General features: G+C 38.6%; 1 protein-coding gene across 1 annotated transcript; it reads left to right on the top strand.

The window, feature by feature from the left end:
- The first annotated feature begins 200 nt into the window (after positions 1-200).
- LOC126475485 (FAD-linked sulfhydryl oxidase ALR) lies at positions 201-17,920 on the top strand. The gene is made up of 4 exons (XM_050103391.1): positions 201-327; positions 476-545; positions 6,542-6,689; positions 17,491-17,920. The coding sequence occupies exons 1-4, from the start codon at positions 211-213 to the stop codon at positions 17,651-17,653; spliced, it is 498 nt and encodes a 165-aa protein (XP_049959348.1). The 5' UTR covers positions 201-210; the 3' UTR covers positions 17,654-17,920.
- Positions 17,921-18,623: the final 703 nt, after the last annotated feature.

The following is an 18,623-nucleotide window of genomic DNA, read 5'->3' as shown; positions in this document are numbered from 1 at the left end:
GTAGTTTGCGCGCACTGATTCGAATAGTGTAGTTCAGATCTCCAACACAAATTTCCCAGATTGCGTACGCTTCTTATCTGCTCACATTGTCGGTCCGTACGCTACATTTTGTCTGCACATACTTTCGTGCAGCTTTACCGCTGCTTGCTTACTGGCCCCGGGTACCTATTTGCAGCTCTTCCGAAGTTCCCTGACTCCAATGTTGTCAGTATGGCGACTAGAGGCCGGGAAGGTTTTAGTGATGGTGTGAATGATAAACCCTGCCGTGCTTGCACTGATTTTAAGACATGGGCTAAAATGCAGAAAAAGACACTGGACTCTGAGAACGTAATGTTTCACAGTATGCGTTATAATGTTCTATGTGTTTCGTTGTCATTGTGTTAACCTCAAACATTGCATAATATTCTGTGTCGATTCGTCAGCTGTATCGGCAAGTTCGTATTTGTCGTATTCATGATGACCGTGGTGTTTGTAGGTGCGCGACAAAAACCCATCACCGCCTCAGCAGCAAAGGACAGACTGTCCCCTGGACAGAGATGAGTTAGGTATGTAATGGTTTCTTACCTATACATAGCTTTCTGCATTTATGATAGCAAAATGCGTGGTATTATACCTGATACAGTAAAGATAGTCTCACTTCGCGAGTTTATACAGAAACTAATACTGTTATTTGATTGTAAATGTTGGAGACATATAAATTAATATGGACAATGTCACAGTTTGGGATAAGTTGTTCTCAATGATATTAGACTCATGACATTGTGGCTCATGTCCTGTATCTGTAGCCGTGCATTAAATTGTCCCACGACTCATGGAAGAATAAATAAGTGTCCAACTTTAGTCTTTATGAAATTGCTGCATCCCCAGCTCCATAGCTGTACGTAAGTACAGATGTTGGTTTGGGCATTATGAATTAAGTTAACCAATACTGATACAGTGTGATGTATATGCTAACAGCCCTAAAATTACTATATGTCGCATTTAAATGAGCTTGCTCAGTTGTTGTTTTTCAGACATAACTAAAAGTGAGGTGCAGATAGTGCGTTTGGATTATATTCCATAGCTGTGGTGGACGGAGAATCTAATTTCCTAGATAATTCATTTCAGTTATCTGCCAGCATAAAAAGGAAGTTATGGGCAAATTGAAGCCTGAGTTTTGAGCAGTAAACAATCCTTCTTTTTACTACATAATTTTTCAAGAATACATCATAACACTTCATTACGTCAGTTGAAATATATCATGCTACCATTCAACCCTACGCTCCCCAGACAAGTTACTAATTTTATATAAGTAATACACATGCACTGAACCCAGGTATAACACATCCAAAAATTCATTGAATTAATGCTCCAACACCTAACATAAATAAATGGATTGCAGCTTATTGCTGTTACAATATCATTATGTACTCACTGACTTCTTTCCAGATGCACGCATGTAAAATCCTTAAGTTTCTGATCTAGAATCAAGTCACAGGGATAAGAAATCTGTAGCTTGTCTGGCCTACTCTCATTCCGCACACTCTTTAAATGCTATGATACATTTGAAGCTGTTGTTTCATAATGGGTCAGCTGTATGTACCAATACTGGTTATTGACTTTGTCCTATTATGAGGTGTATGATGCCACGTAGATGCAAACGAAAAGAGAAGAGAACACAGATAATATCCTTTTTGTATCTGTGTTACTTGCTGGAATGTAGGTTGGGGTGAAAGGCTGATTTGTAATGTAGACATAGTTCTGTCTTCAGTTGGAAGGTGACGATTTGACTGTGAAATGGTGAAACAGTAACAAACACTTCAGTTAGTCCCGTCATAACTGTTATAGGAGGTTTAACTCACTTTCCTGTCATCTACAATTCTGTGTCAGTGAACATTTTAGAATTATTTACATACATACTCCACAAACCAATGCTCTGCACAGGGCGGAAAGCACATCATACCAAATTGGCAGTTGTATGTCCTGTTCCCTTTAAATATTGAGCGTAGGCAAAATTACTGTCTATATGTCTCAACGCATAGGGGCCTACCGTAATATTTTGTAACTTACTCTTTGAGCCCTGCAAGATATATATCTGATGGTGGCAACATAATGTTCACACCGTCTTCTTTGAATAAAAGTTCTTTAAATTTGCCTGCCTGGGTTTCATAAGAAATATGCTGCCTCGGAGCAGGCTCATTTAAATGTGACTTATAAGTAATTTTAGCGCTGTTAGCATATCAGTATCGGTTAACTTAATTCAAAATGCCCATACCAACATCTGTACTTAGGTATAGCTATGGATCTGGGGAATGCAGCAGTTTCATAAAGACTAAAGTTGCCCAAGCATTTCTGTTACAATTTCATGTGGACCATGCCACCCTGCTAAGCTGCCAGCAGCCTATGTTTGAATTCCTTTGATACCTGTTGTCATCTCAAATGCTGTAACAATGCTCTGTAATCAGTCTTAGTAGCACCTTGTATGCAGCATACTTTACAGATCCATCATCTTACCCAGAACCCTCCAACAAATAAGACTGTCCCATTCATCTTCCCCGATACTGATTTTACATGATCATCCCATACCATATTGATGTTATAATGTAAATGGACAGATAAAAAAAAATCTACTCACCAAGTGGCAGCAGAACAACACACACACACACACACACACACACACACACACAAAGATTTAGGCCTAACTTTTACAAGCTTTAGTTGTAAATCATAGTTGAGAGTTCAAAAATTATGAAACAGGGGTGTGTTCTAATACAATAGAGGGGTTTTGGGGGTGGTTAAATCCGTCATAGGGAGGGGGAAGAGGCACTCTTCTAAGCTGCAATCTCTTTTAGATGAGTATTGCTGGCAGAAGAGTGTCCCTGGAGAGTATTGCATTTTCCACGTTTTTTGAGAGCTGTTAGTAAAATGTATAGGCCAGGGGTGGTTAGTTGGGTGGTTTTGTTTGTGGCAAGGGGGGGGGGGTGTTTTTGGTTTTAGGTGGGTGGGGGGGGGGTGGGGTGTTGTGTTATGATTATGTTGTGGAAGACCTTTTTTGTTGCAGTTGTTTTTGAGTTGTAGTGTGTGATTGAGTTTTGTTTATTTTGTGGTATTTATTTGTTGGTGGATTTTTGTTTTTTGGGGGAAGGTGAAGGTTTTTTTTTTTGGGGGGGGGGGGGGATCCTTGGGGTTGGTGGGTTGGGAGTTTTCTTTGGTTGTTGTTTTTTTTGGGGGGGGGCTGCGTTTGATGGGGCAGATGACCTAGTGTGTAGCACTGGAATTTTTTTGTGGTACGTAGTTGTTTTGGGTCTCTTGTTCGCGAGTTGTGAGGTTTTGTGGGGTCCCCAATTTGCTGCGCTGGTTGCATTAGTTTGATTGTATATTTGGAGGGAGATGTGTTTGTTATTTTTATATGAATTTTCGTGTTTGTTGTCGTGTTTATGTAGTGGCGTCATAGGTGCCATATTGGAGGCATTGAGAATGGTCATTTCCACCATATTGATGACATCATGGGTCAAAGCAGATGGGTGGAATTGGACACTTCTGTGATCATTAGGCTACCTTGTGATTACGAACGCCACCCCCACCCTGCGAAATCTCAGTTGCTGTGACAGATTGATCTGCAACGTAGCCTGAGGTCTAGGTTAGGTAGAAGGCTGATAATTTTGTTGAGAGTTGGAGAATCCAGTAAATATTAATTTGAAATAAAGATTGTGGAAACACAGTTATATGTAGCCGAGCCTGGTGTCTATGTTTGCACCACATTTAAAAAAATTTCTGTTATAAACAGTATCATAAAACTGCAGTAAATTCAAAAAACCTAAATTATGCAATGTACAAGTATCTGATATCACTTTGGTACATATTACATATGAACATCACATCAAAGATTTGCTCCTACAATTTTTCTGTCACTTCATTGCAGTGTCTTTTTTTTTATCAACAGAGTACTAATTTATGTTTTTGCAACATTCTCTGCATGATACTATTAAACCAAGGAGGGTGTTTGCCATATTTTATAATTTTGCTTGATATGTGAAAAGGAAATTTGCTATTCACCATATAGCGGAGTTGCTGAGTCGCATATAGGCACAACAAAAAGACTCTGCCATATGGAGAGTAGCAACTTTCCTTAAATGTTGTCAGTTCATATTTTATTTACTGGTATGTTTACTACTGCATCAGTTTTACCAAACAGAAATACTTTCTTTCTTTATGGACATTTATCTGTGATGGCTTCTATTCCTGTAATGGCATTATGGTTACTAATCCCTTTCTCATTGGTGACTTGCTCAAAAAAGGAGGTCTAAGTTCCATGAAGACATCTTCAACTTTTGTAGTCCTGTCTTCCTCAGTTGCGTGTAATATTACGTAAGGCGTTTCGCCTTTATTTTCTGCAAAGCACCTTCAGTGGCAGGTTGCGTGGACAATTTCTTACATATTACGCTCCTGTTACATTTTTGGTGTTGTTCTTCTTATGAATGCCAATTTGCAGTTTTTTTCCAGATTCCAGAGCACTATGAACTGAACGCTTGTTTCAATGCAATGTTTTGGTTTCTGTTGCCAGCGCGTATGGCACTAAAATTGTGTTTTATTCAGCTGCTGTCAGACGGTCCATAAGTAAAAATTATCAGCATACTGTAAAAAAGTTCCGTGAACGTCTAAACTTTTTTTCTGTATGTACCTGTTTGATGCTGTTGTCTAGCAACCTATTCATATGACTTTGCAAGGCTAAAGGCAGTGGGAGAAGAGGTTGATTGTATGCTTATCATTGCAGTTGCGTACAGTTAACGGATATTTTTTTTGGCATTACAGAAGCATCCAATTCCACCCATCTACTTTGACCCATGATGTCATTAATGTGGCAGAAAAGGCTACTTCCAGCATATAGAAAATGATGACAGTGATGTCACTAACATGCACATGCCAACAAATATGAACAAAAAATAAAAATGACACAATAACATATCTCACTTCAAAAATAAAATGAAAATAGGGGGTTTAAAGTGGGGAATTGAAATTACAAAATTATGCTACACCAACAATCGAACCTATATAGCTAAACCACAACTACTGACACCAAAAAACCAACACTTAAAATTCTGAAAAGTGGAACCAAAACACAAACAATTCAAAAACCCAAATAACCCATATTCACTACATCAGTTAAAAAACAGCCGGCCTACGATAAATATACAACACACAAAACATCACAATTATTATATAATAAACCCAAAACAAAAGTTACTTACCAACAAAAGCCTCCAGCAATACCACCTAGGTTGGCCACCACACGTGAGTGGACGTGTGTCCGCGTGCACGCACACACACACACACACACACACACTCTCACTCTCTCTCTCTCTCTCTCTCTCTCTCTCTCTCTCTCTCTCTCTCTCTCTCTCATCAAACCTAACATAAACGAAAGAGACTTTAATAACTCGCTGAAAACACTTTCACAACTCACATTGCTGCACCAACTACCTAAACTGTAAACCCCATTAGCACAATGACAATCAAAACTCAAATCAACCGAATACTCACATGTCAAACTCATCATGTTCACATCCACCACCAGAAGGCACCAACAAATAAAACAACATTACATCTACAAACACAGTCGACTCAAGATCTCTGTGCCATAGTGACCTCCCACACCATGACACCATTACATCATGGGTCAAAGCAGATGAGTGGAATCGGACATTTCTGTTGACCCCTTTTTTTTCCATCTGCGGTTACCCATATCTCAAAGAAGAGTGACCACACCTTGAGCAGCAGTGGCAAGGGACACTGGCTCAATATCAGTGTCAGTGGGAGGCAAAGTCTCAGTCCTATAAATTAAAAGTATCATGATTGCCCTTTCAGCCATTTATCACACAGCACTTTTAGTGGGAAACAGCTCCAGATCTGGAAGCAACTTGGCATCCATTCTATCTCTGTGTACTATGTCAGCAACAGGGATAACTGGCAAGCTCCATAGCACATTTGCTGCAGGAGACTGATGACCACTCCATTACCACTGCAATTCACAGCAATCATGCTAAGATGATTGACAACTGAATGCAGCTACAAGCAGTTTGCAAACAGCAGCCAACTGCCTCATCAAGATTCTGCAACAGCCACAATCCTTAGCCATATCTACTCATAAATCAAGGTATTGTTCTGAATTACACCCCCCCCCCCTCCACACACACACACACACACACACACAGACATATATATATATAGAGACACACACACACACACACACACACACACACACACACTCGCATTTGCATGAATGTGTGTGTGTATGTTGTGTAATTCAGAAGGCCTTTTGGCAGAAAGCTTACTTGTTTAGCAGTCTTTTTGTTATACCTGTCTGCAACTCATATTACTGTAAACACTACATATACAACTACAGATTTACTGGCAAGTATTAATTATAATAATGGTATAAAGACTGTGTTTATAAACTGTACCCCGCACTATTTATGTCAACCTCTAAAATATTGCCTGAAAAAGTTACATTAGCTTAATGCTCTGATTATTAAGTTAACATAAAGATTTTTTTTTTCCCCAGGACGACAGACATGGGGCTTCTTACACACCATGGCTGCTTACTATCCGGATACACCATCACAGAAGGAGAGGACTGATATGGCACAGTTCTTCACATTATTCTCCAAATTTTATCCTTGTGATCATTGTGCAGAAGATTTGCGCCAACAGTAAGTATGTTTAGCAATTTTATCATTTTTGCAGCATGAGATTTTCCTGACAGGTTAGTTACTGAGACGAGATCCTTGTAGTATGAGTGCTGCTGTCAGGCTCTTGAATATTTTCTGTAGTAATGCTGCACAGCACAAAAAGTAGTGTTGTTATTTGAGTCTCTTTGTCGAGAAGTCTACATGTATTTTCCTTACCTAGAATTATTCATCACCTTATTTTAATCATATAAAGGTGATTATAAGCCAGAACATTATAGTTGATTATTTCATATATTCATCATATGTAAGGAAAACAGTTTTGTAGCACTGTTACATGGTACATTCACCAGTGTTGGTCAACTGCCTTTCAGGAAAAAATTTCTTTCCTTCGTGTGTAATAATTGTGTCTATTTAGTCTAGTTGATAGCAGTGTGTGGTAACAGTGTTGTATATATTTTATTGTTACTTGCATTATACCCTCATCCAGTAAACAGGTCAGTTATGCCTTCTCTCTTGAGAAACACAGACAGAGAGAACAGTGGTTATGGCATGGGATGTACATTCATGATGACCGCAGTTCAGTTCCTGATCTGGCAGTCCAGATGTAGGTTTTCTCAAGCTCTCCTTTATCATTTAGGGAGTATTGTGTAATTATTTCCTTCTATGGGACATGACCAATTTCCTTCACAACCTGTGTCCATTCAATCTGTGTAGACCTTGATGAGAAATGAAACCATACTTCTCTGCCTCTCTAAGAATTGTTTTGAAGAGGTTATTGCTTTAACCAAGGAAATTGTTACACAATCTGGCCATCAGGAACAACTTTAATGTAGACAACTTTTGACCTCTTTCTATGTCATCAGTGTTTCTCAAAGTTATTGAAAAGGCAGTGTATGTAAGGATAATCAATCATTTCATTTCACATAATTTGCTGTCAGATGTACAGTTTGGTTTTAGAAATGGTTTAACGACTGAAAATGGTATATTCTCTTTTCTTTGTGTGGTACTGGATGGATTAAACAAAGGTTTAGAATGCTAGGTGTCATTTTTGATTTAACTAAGGTATTTGATTGTGTTGATAAGAAAATATTGCTCCAGAAAGTTGGACTATTACGAAACATGGGGAGTAACTCACAATTGCTTCACCTCTTACTTTAAGAGCAGACCACAAAAGGTCACTCTCTTCAGTACTGAGAGTGGCTATGATCTGGGGTCTGAGTGGAGCATGGTTGGGGGGAGGGGAGGGATGCCCTAGGAACCAGTGCTGGGGCCACTTGTTCCTTATTTATATAAATGATATACCTTTTAGTATTACAGGTGATTTAAGAATACTTCTGTGTGCAGATGCTTTGTTTCAAATACTGCAGTTCAAGACATAAGCCCATTTCTTGTAGAAAATAAAACTAATGCTAAATCACAGTAAGACTCAGTTTTTACAGTTTCTAACACACAATTCAACAAAACCTGACATTTTAATTATCCAGAAAGGGCATATGATTAGTTGGGCTGAATAGCTCAGATTTCTAGGTGTTCAGATAGATAATAAATTGTCATGGAAAGCCCTTTTTAAGGATCTCGTTCAAAGGCTTAATGCTACCACTTTTATTATTAGAATAGTGTCTGAAGTAAGTGATAGTTCAACATGAAAAGTAGTCTACTTTTGCTTACTTTCATTCGCTTGTGACATGTGGTATAATATTTTGGGGTAACTCTTACCATTCTCAAAGAATATTTTTGGCTCAGAGATTGGTGGTTTGGAGAGTAAGTGGTGGTAGTTTGTGAACCTCTTGTCGACCCTGATCCTTTAGTCTAGGCATTCTGACATTGGCCTCTCAAAAATATATTCCTTTATGTCGTTTCTTGTTAAAAATATCAGCTTATTCCCAAGAATTAGCATCTTTCACTCTGTAAATACTAGGCAGAAATCCAATTTGCATTTGGTCCACACATCCTTGATTCTTGTGCAGAAAGGCATGCAGTATTCTGCTGCATTAATTTTCAGTAAGCTACCACCAGAATTCAAAAATCTTTGTAGTAATCCATGTGCTTTCAAGTCCAAACTGAAGAGTTTCCTTGTGGGTTACTCCTCCTATTCTGCCAAGAAGTTCCTTGAAAAAAGCTAATTCCTGTGTTATATTGTAGACTGTGTTTATTAAATTTATAGCTTGTCATTTTTTTAGGATTTTTAGACATTTTATTTTATCTATTATTGTTTTTCTGTTGTAATTTAATGTACTGACACATTCCATGGCCATGGAGATTTTTCCTCAATTTGGCCCTACAAAACTATATGTGTCAAATAAAATCAAATAAAACACCAGAATTATTGTGCCCATCTTCAATTAAATCTTGGTGGCTTCTTTCACTGCATATTTGAACAGAATGGTGCAGCCTATCTCCACTTTGTCAATGGGTTGCGCCATATTGTTTTGGCTCCTCCAGCAGTGTGGCACAGTACTGTGGTGGATGGGTTTCAGTTTGGACTAGTATTGCAGACATGTTCCTGCAAACAAATAAAACATTATCATGTAACTTTATTTTTTTATATCAAAGTGAATTGGGATAGATTACCATTCACCACACAGAGATGACATTGAGCAACAACAGACAATTTAAAAGTAGACTGTTGAATATTATTTAGTTATCAGACAGCATCCTTTATCTGATGAAGGACTTTGTACAATAGCTAAATGATATCCAGTAATCTACTTTCAGATTTGTCTGTTTTCTGACTCAACACTGTTGAGTATCAGTCTATCCTAATTCATATTATATCAATGAAAATGCTTAATTTTTGAAAATATAATGTAATTGGATAGATAAAAAAAATATACTCACCAAGTTATCGCGAGAGAACACACAGATAAAGGTATCAAAGTTTGCAAGCATTCAGAGCCAGTGGCTCCTTCTGGCAGAATGGTTGAAGGGGAAGGAAGAGGTGTGAAGAAAATGGATGGGGTGAGGCTTAGAAAAAGGGGTGGAGTTTGGAAAAGTCGCCGAGAACCCCGGGTCAGGGGAGACATGCCAAGTGGGATGAGAAGGAAAGGCTGAGTGCTGGGGACTGCACCATGTGATATTTGAAACCTGAGAGCTTAAAAGTTGAAGATATGGTAATATATGAGAGAGAGATTACTACTGAAACATTGTGCACACGGTAATAGGAGTGGAAATATAAGTGCATTGTATGTGATAGAGGTGAGTTGGGGACAGCAGATTGGCTGGTTGATTTGGGGAAGGGGACCAAGCAGCAAGGTCATAGGTCCCAAGACAGGTCAGCAAATGAAAGACGTAGAAAACTAAAAAGGGGTGAAGAAAGAAATAGTTGTTGTGAAGAAATGCTGAGACTGAAGAAAGTAACGTAAATTAAGTCCAGGTAGGTGGTGAGAACCAAAGACATGTCGAAGTGACAGTTCCCACCTATGGAGTTCTGAGAAACTGGTTTCTGTGAGAAGAATCCAGATGGCACATGTGGTGACAAAGTCACTGAGGTCATGACTGTCATGTTGCAGAGCATGCTCTGCAACAGGATATTGTGTGCATCCTCTGCCTATGTCCATTTTTCCTAACTAACAACTTGGTGCTAGTCATGTCGATATAGAAGGCATACCAGTGTCTCAGTTGGTATACAACATGTCATGTCACAGGTGGCTCTACCTTTGATAGTATATGTTATGGCAGTTACAGGGCGGGTATAGGTGGTGATTGGAGGGCACGTAGGGCAAGTCTTACAGCAGGGATGGTCATGGGGGTAGGGGCCATAGGGTAGGGAGTTGGGTGCAAAAGGGGTATATGGTCTGACAAGGATTTGCGGAGATTGGGGGGGGGGGGGGGGGGGCGGCAGTGAAAAGCTTTTCTGTTTGTGGTAGGCAAAATGTCAGATATAATGGACCTCATTTCAGGCCATGATTTTAGGAAGTCTTAGCCTTGTCGAAGAAGCTGATTAATACATTAAAAATCAGGATGATACTGAGTGGCAAGTGGTACACTCCTAAGTTGTTTCTTGGAGGGATTTGTGGTACTGGGATTGGATGTGATGGTCCAGAAAATCCACTTTTGAACTAGGCTGCTGGGGTAATTATATCCAGTGAAGGCCGAGGTGAGAATGGTGGTGTACTGCTGTAAAGCATCTGCAGCTGCGAATGCCAAGGCTGTATGGGAGGGAACATTTGACATGTAGAGGATGACACCTATCAGAATGTAAGTACTTTTGCTTGTTAGATATTGAAGGAACTGAACTAGCAGACTCTTGAAGACAGACATTAACTATTCTGAGAAAGTCTATTAAGTTTCAAGACGAGCTTTTAATTATTCCTCCAGGGATATATTACAACCCCGTATGTATTGCTCACATAGGGATCGTGAGGATAAGATTAGATTAATTACTGCATGGACAGAGACATTTAGACAGTCATTCTTCCCACACTCCATACGTGAATGAAACAGGAGGAAATCCTAACTGATACTATGGGACGTACCCTCTACCATGCACCTCACAGTGGTTTGCAGAATATAGATGTAGATGTAGTAGGATTAATGTGAATAGAAGTGTGTAGCTAGCCTTCAGTGAGGATGACATCAACATCAAGCAACATGACATGGGGTTTGGGATAGGAACATTTGAAATTTAATTGGGAGAAAGTATTTAGAGATTCCAAGAATTTTACCATGTCAGCCTCACCGTGAGTGCATAAGGCAAAGATGTCATCAGTGTATCTAAACCAAACAAAGAGCTGAAGGCTTTTGTATCTCAGAGAAGCCCCCTTCAAGTGACTCATGAAAAAGTCGGCATAAGAAGAAGCCATCCTGGTTCCCATGGCTGTGCCCTCATTTGTTTGTATGTCTGCCCCTGTAAGGTTAAGTAGTTATTGGTAAGTATAAAATTGATTAAGGTGAGCAGGAATGGTGTTATAGCTTTGGAATCATGTAGCTGCTGACTGAGGAAGTGTTCAGTAGCAGACAAACTGTGCATGTGGAGGATGTTTGTGTAGAGGGAGGTGGCATCATTGAGGCAAGCAAGGTGTATGGTGGGAGTGGGACAGTCACAGATTTCAGACAATCTAGGAAATCATTGGTGTTTTTAATATAGGAGGGAAGTCTTTGTACTGTGAATTGCAGGTTTTGATCAACTAAGGCAGATATCTGTTCGGTTGGTGCTTTGAAGCCAGCAATGGGGCAGTTTGAGTGGTTTGGTTTGTGGATTTTGGGAAGAAGGTAGAAGTTAGGGGTTCTTGGTTGTAGTGGGATAAGAAGTTATAAGGATTGAGGTGTCAGTCCTTGTAAAGGGCCTGAGTCTATAAGGAGGGACTGCAGGTCAGTTTGCATCACAGGGGTGGAATCTCGATGGCAGATCTTCGCTTACATACTCCCGTAGACAAGTACCGCAGTAGTAGATCCCTTGTCTGTTGGGAGAATAATGATGGAGTCATTAGCTATTGGGGATGAAGAGGTTGGAGTTCTGCTGCAGGGGACAGGTTAGGGCCAAGCTGTAGAGACCTGAGGAAGGGGTGTAAAACAATGCTGGATGGGAGGAATTTTTGGAAGGCTTGTAAGGAATGACTTCTAGGTAATTATGTTGGATCAAGTTACGATGATGGGCATAACTGTTCAAAGCAGGGTTCAATGTCAAGTTTGCTATTGGAATGTTTTTGGGATTCTGTTGCAAAGTGATAATTCCAGTTGACGTTACATGTGAAGGAAAATAGATCCTTCACCAAAGCAGCATGATTAAATACAGGTTTAGTGCAGAAAGTGAGACCCTTGGATAATACAGACAGTTCAGGAGGGGAGAGTGCGTTGACTGAGAGGTTGAGAACACTGCACTGTTGTGACTGGTTCCTGTGATCATGACAGTAGTTGACAATGGTGGATGTTAAGGTGGAGGGCCAAGCTTGGTCTGTAGTAGAGGAGTGGCTGTCTAGAGAGCTGCAAAGGGGCAGGAAGGGCAACACCATTGTTGAGGTAGTTTAGGAGAAGGTGGGATAGCTTGTTTAGGTGAAGTCTGCTGATGATTAAAACTTTGACTACTGTGTATGGCATGTGATGTGATGCGAGGTGTCACTATTCATAGCTATGAATTAAAAGGTTGGAACTGTTGCTAGTGGGAGGGGGGGGGGGGGGGGTTGAGGTCAGGTTGATGTTGTTGCAGTTACTCCACAATGCACCTCTTTGAAACTGTTAAGCATGAAGTAAGGCATCCAATGTGGTAATAACATATGTTAAACAGACCTCTTCTCAGTACATACTGTTGGAGCAGTTGGAAGAATACACAGACTACTCCAAGTGAATATCTCCTCAGTGGAGATTTAAACTCTTGCTGCTGCAAGGCTGTAGAGTAGTTTAAAGTGTCTGTGGCATCAGTTCTTTTGGATGTTCTTGCAAAAACTACCTCTCTATATACATACCAATTCATTTAACATTGTATTACAATATGAGAAAGAGTAATTACCCTTCTCCTTGCTGCTGTGATTGAGGACCAGAACATATTCTGAATAAACTGAGAGACCCATTTTTCATCTGTAATAAGGTTTACACACTATGCTGTCCCTGTAATGAAGTTATTAATTTGTATGCCTGGTACTAATGTGTATGGTGGCTTTATTTTTTCATTTTCCTTCAACACATTTTCCTGAGTAGAACTGTGCTGATAGTTCACTTTAAGTTTCACACATCTCCAGTTGGTGCAAAGTGGCGAGCATCTCATGAAACCGCAGTTGGGTGGGATATTAGTGAGTACCAACACCTGGCTTACAGGACAAGCACCTGTGTTAGGCTCTTATGGGGGTATCATTGGAAACAAAACAGTATAAGAGTGCATGTTTAAATAATTATTTTTGTTAGTAAAAGAGTAGGGTCATTTGTGAATGAATTATTGCTCTCTCCCACCTCCAGTACCCATCCACTCGTGCAGAAATTAAACACACACACACACACACACACACACACACACACACACACACACACACACACACACACCTAGTAGCATATTGCGCACTCTATTTTGTCTTGATAACTGCAGTGACAGTTGACTCCATGAGACAAATGGAAGTTTTGGACAATCATTATGATCCATGACTTCTCAGTAGGATGGCTCTTACTTTAGCCGCATGATTTTTTGTTTGTGCTACTTCCTAATTTGGTGGCATTGAATAAAAGATTACTTGTAATTTGGGTGTCATAGGAAAAGACCCTTACAGTTACAGAAACAAAAATCACAAAAATCTCATTTATTTTCTATCTCAAAAAATTTCATTAACCAATTACCTTCAACTTAACAATTAAATTTGTTGTATTAACTTAAATAACACAATTTATAACACTACTACATGCAATGTCTGTGAAGTGAGTAATGAAGCCCGATACAAGGCGATTGTTTGGAGATGCCCTATACTCCTGCATTATAGCATACCCACAATGTATCAAGAGTGAGCCGTTAGGAAGAACGGACAGTGCAATGTTATACGTACTATACTATACTGTATTTAAATTTAAAGAAACATTAGAAGTAAAAATATTTCAGAAACTTAACAAATAATGTACAACAGTTAGACAAACTTCACTCAGACGTTGGCCAAACAGTAAGATCAGTTTCAATGTGGTATATAAAGCAAACTATCAAATACAGTATGATAACTTATAACACTGCCTGCAAGCCACAGTAAGTCATTGCTCTGTTGCTTTTATGAAGTCAGTCAGCTTTCTTCTGCATGTCATTTCATACAGTTCATTATTGCGTATTGTTAAATGCTCATCGAGTGCAACAACTCAGTTTACTTTTTTGCTCCATCCATGTAATCACTTTATTTATATTATCTAGTATTCCACCTGTACTCCATCTGTCCTTTCTTTTTCAGCTTCAATTTCTTTATTCTCGTCTGCTTCACTACTATCATTTTGAACATCATCAACAATGCCCTTGTCATCGATGATCTACAAAATCGGTTCTTCGTTATCAACAACTACCCAATGGTTCAAGTCTTCAGGATGAATACTGCACTGCAGAACGTCACATGCAGATTGGCTGTCACTGCCGTTGAAATTTGTCACTACAATGTTCATCATTAGTATTTTATTCAATGCAACACATGTTCCAGCAATTCCTAATCAAAATGCTTTGCCATGCCAGGCCTACTGAATAGACAACATTCTTAGCATTAACATATTTCAAAAACATTTGCATTTCCTCATCTGAATTTATTATTTTGAAGTGAGCAGTTCATGGTGATAAGCCTTAAATGCTCATATGATATCCTGATCCAGCAGCTGATATAATGCCATCTTATTTTTTGACAAAACCAAAGTTTTTATATTTCCATCTTCTGATTGCAGCACATCAGCAGGTGAATGAGCAGAACAGTGATCAAGGAGATAAAATTGTCATTTCCATGTAAATCCAACTGAAATTTTTCACCTTGGATTTTAATACTTGGCCTGGAAAAAGATACACCTTCTCTTATCTTTATTAAAAACCTCCTATAAAGGCATTTGTCAAGTCCCTGGACCTTTAGAAATGCCCCACGTGGTATACATTCCAATCTTTGTCCACTGCAAGCTAGTGCTTCTTCTACGCCGCGGACGAGATGTGAAATCTCAGTCTTTCTTTCTGCAGAAAGCCGCTGAGGAGAAGATACAGTAGCTTTTTTTGTGCTTCTCCTTGTTATTCCAATGATTCTGGATGTGGTGTTCTGTTATTTGCGCAGGCCTGAGGAGATGACTTACTTAGCTCACAATTAGTTTTATTAAAAAAGTTGTTTCATGTACAGCACATAATATTTTCAGTTTATAATGTTGCAAGTTCATATTTTAGGCGTTTCATCAATTCCTACATGCCTCAAAGGCATTGACACTTTTAATGCTGTGTTGTAAATGAATTTTTTGGATACATCAAACATTGGAAAATCCAGGACGGAATGTAACAATATTATGAAAAGGAAAGTCGTTCTTCACCGTACAGTGGAGATTCCGAGTCGCAGATAGGCACAACAAAAAGACTGTCCCAGTATAAGCTTTCGACCAACAATGCCTATCAAAAATAGATGACACACACACACACACACACACACACACACACACACACACACACACACACACACACACACACGATTCAGCCTCTGGTAGTTGAAGGCACATCTGAAGTGTGGCTTCAGCTGCCAGAGGCTGCAGTGTGTGTGTGTGTGTGTGTGTGTGTGTGTGTGTGTGTGTGTGTGTGTGTGTGTGTGTAACCAATTTATTTCTAGAAAGTAGACATAACACAAATTTTTTCTGTCACTTATGTTCTGGGAGTGGCAGGGACTTTTAAAATCATCTGGGAAAGAACTGTGGCAACTTCTTCGCGTACGGTTTGTTGTTATTATGTGATAGTGTTGTAGACTGTTTTGTTGGTCTTATCTTTTATATTGGAAAGAATCACTCATGTCACAGTGCAGGGAGAGCAGATAATCAGGAAACATTTCTCAGAAATGTGAGTCAAAAATAAAAAATTTGGACTGTAACTCATACCATAACATTCCAGCTCATATTATAGTGGCTGCAGTAAGTTCTGTAATATTTTACCATATCAATCCATTGATATGTTTACTGATGTTGTCTTTCTCAAGGGAAGTTGCTTTTGCCTAAGGGATATTCAGCAAACGTCCATGAAATTCACATACAAATGAAATTAAGGCCCCCATTTACCTGGTCGTATGTTCAGCTAATATATTTGTTGAAGGTGTCTTAGTCTGGTCTAACCCATAATTTCGGCATTGTTATTTTTTATCTTTCTTTTGTATTGTTCTTTTTAGACAAAGGAAGGCGAATTGGTGTTGCCTTCTCTCTCTCTCTCTCTCTCTCTGCGCGCGCGCGTTTGTGTGTGTGTGTGTGTGTGTGTGTGTGTGTGTGTGTGTGTGTGAGCGGGCCCGCATGTGTGCGTGTGCGCGCGCAGGCGCGTAGCACAGTTAGCTTACCATCTCTCAGAATTCTGTGCGTTCCTGACAAAATGTGAATTTTGTGGCGAATACAATTTACAGCTGATCTACAGTTTACATCACCAGTAAACAACAGCTAATCAACAATGAATTGTTACAAATAATGTTGGAAACTGAATATATAAAAAAAATATATTCTAACATAAATTTCCATAGTGAATCAGTCACAGGGCCAGTATTAAAGTTCTTATAAGGAGTTTTTATTCGAAACATACTGTTTAATTTGCAATTTGTCTTGTAACATCTGGAACGCCAACTGGAACAGTTTATTGAGACCCATTCTCAAGAAAACGGAAGTGTACAGTTGAATGGTGGAAGATACTATGAAGAAATTGTGTTCAGAAGAGGACAGAATTTTTCTTCAACATTTGAAGGTACATTTTTTTATTCGTAATTTTCCTTATTGAACTTTGTAACTGGCCCTAAGATCAAGTAGAGTAGTAACAAATCTAGTATTATTATTATTATTATTATTATTATTATCTGTTTGTGTTTATATGTTACTTTGTATTCAGTAATGGCTTGACGCATTTTTCTGAATGAATGCTGGATAATGAACACTTATCACACACAGTACAAGAACAACAGATTTTTCAAAAACACATTATGAATGGAACTTCTTGGTGCTACTTTGACTTTTGGTAAAGGAAATCCTCATAGCTATTAGTTTTATGATATTAAATGCAAATTGATGTGTGAGTTCATGTCAGTTCATCATCCAGGTTTTCAAGAATTGTTATAATAGTTATTTTCACACTTATTCCAATTGGTTGGCTTGCTTAGTTCATCCAGAGTCTAGTATCTTTAACATCATTGTTGTTTCACATACATAGTATTAATTGTCTGTTTTCCTCCTGCAGACTTACTGTCAGCCCTCCTGAAACCAAGTCAAGAAAAGACCTTTCTCAGTGGTTGTGCAGAATTCATAATAATATAAATGTCAAACTAGGTAAGGAAAAGTTTGACTGTTCATTAGTTGATGAGCGTTGGAAGGATGGTTGGAAAGATGGATCTTGTGATTAGTCACATTTTGTTCTCTGCAGAGAAATCATTTCTGTGATACTTCATTCCTGGAGGAAAAAGTGATTTTCTGTTATTTTAGGAGAGCTATGTGAAATGAAATTTAAATAGTGCTACTGTAGTATTATGTATGTCTGTATGTATTATTTATAACTGTGTATTCACATAAAATGTAGAAACTCAGGACCAATAATTCAAGATATTGAAAAGATTTTGAAGCTTAACTGAGACTGTGTGCTTGAGTTGAAATAAATTTATTTACTTTTGTGATTCGTGTTGTGTCATCTGGTCACAGTTATTGGGCTCTTCCCTAAATTGTTAATTTTACTATGAATTTGATGTGAAATGTGCTTTCTATATATTCCTTCTTTTCTGCACTTCCCCATCATAAACTCTGTTCTTGGATATTTAATTTTATGGAAATAAGTGTGATTTTGATAAACCTGAACATTTTCTTAGCAATTAAAAAATAGCAATGTATCATTGTTGTTAACAACTCAGTATGTGTTGACTACCATACTGTAATAACAGTGGTAGTTAATATTTATATTTGATTGAAGCAGTAACAATTTCTTAATTAACTTTCATTCATGAAGATGAAACAATAAACGAGTATGTATTGCTGACTAAAACTTTCCATGAATAGCTGCACTTCTCTAACACAGATTGTAAGAGATAGTGATCTTTCTGCATGTGGTTTTGACTATCATCAAATTAACTCAAAATATCAAAGGACAGTAATGTTAAATGTATTTTAATGTTTCAGATTCAAAATAGCTGATAATTACATTGCTTAAAAGGCTTAGAATCTCAGACTTTTACTGTGGAATGCTTAATTTTCAAAAGTGGAAAAATATGATTGCTAACAGAAAATTCATTTTGCCCATATTACAGATAAGGTGAGATAAAGTGTGTCCAGGGAGATGCACCCACCTGTGCACAAATGTTACATGTTTACGGACAGACTAGAAGG

The sequence above is a fragment of the Schistocerca serialis genome, chromosome 4 (assembly GCF_023864345.2).
Source record: "Schistocerca serialis cubense isolate TAMUIC-IGC-003099 chromosome 4, iqSchSeri2.2, whole genome shotgun sequence".
Taxonomy (NCBI): Eukaryota; Metazoa; Arthropoda; class Insecta; order Orthoptera; family Acrididae; genus Schistocerca; species Schistocerca serialis.
The sequence above is the reverse complement of the archived record's forward strand: the minus strand, read 5'-3'. Positions and strand labels throughout refer to the sequence as shown.

Excerpts from the sequence above, each read along its gene's own strand:
- LOC126475485 (XM_050103391.1), top strand. The coding sequence starts at position 211 with ATGGCGACTAGAGGCCGGGAAGGTTTTAGTGATGGTGTGAATGATAAA. Across the intron at positions 328-475 it reads AGACACTGGACTCTGAGAAC|GTGCGCGACAAAAACCCATC; the intron begins GTAATGTTTCAC and ends TGGTGTTTGTAG. Across the intron at positions 6,690-17,490 it reads GCAGAAGATTTGCGCCAACA|ACTTACTGTCAGCCCTCCTG; the intron begins GTAAGTATGTTT and ends TTCCTCCTGCAG.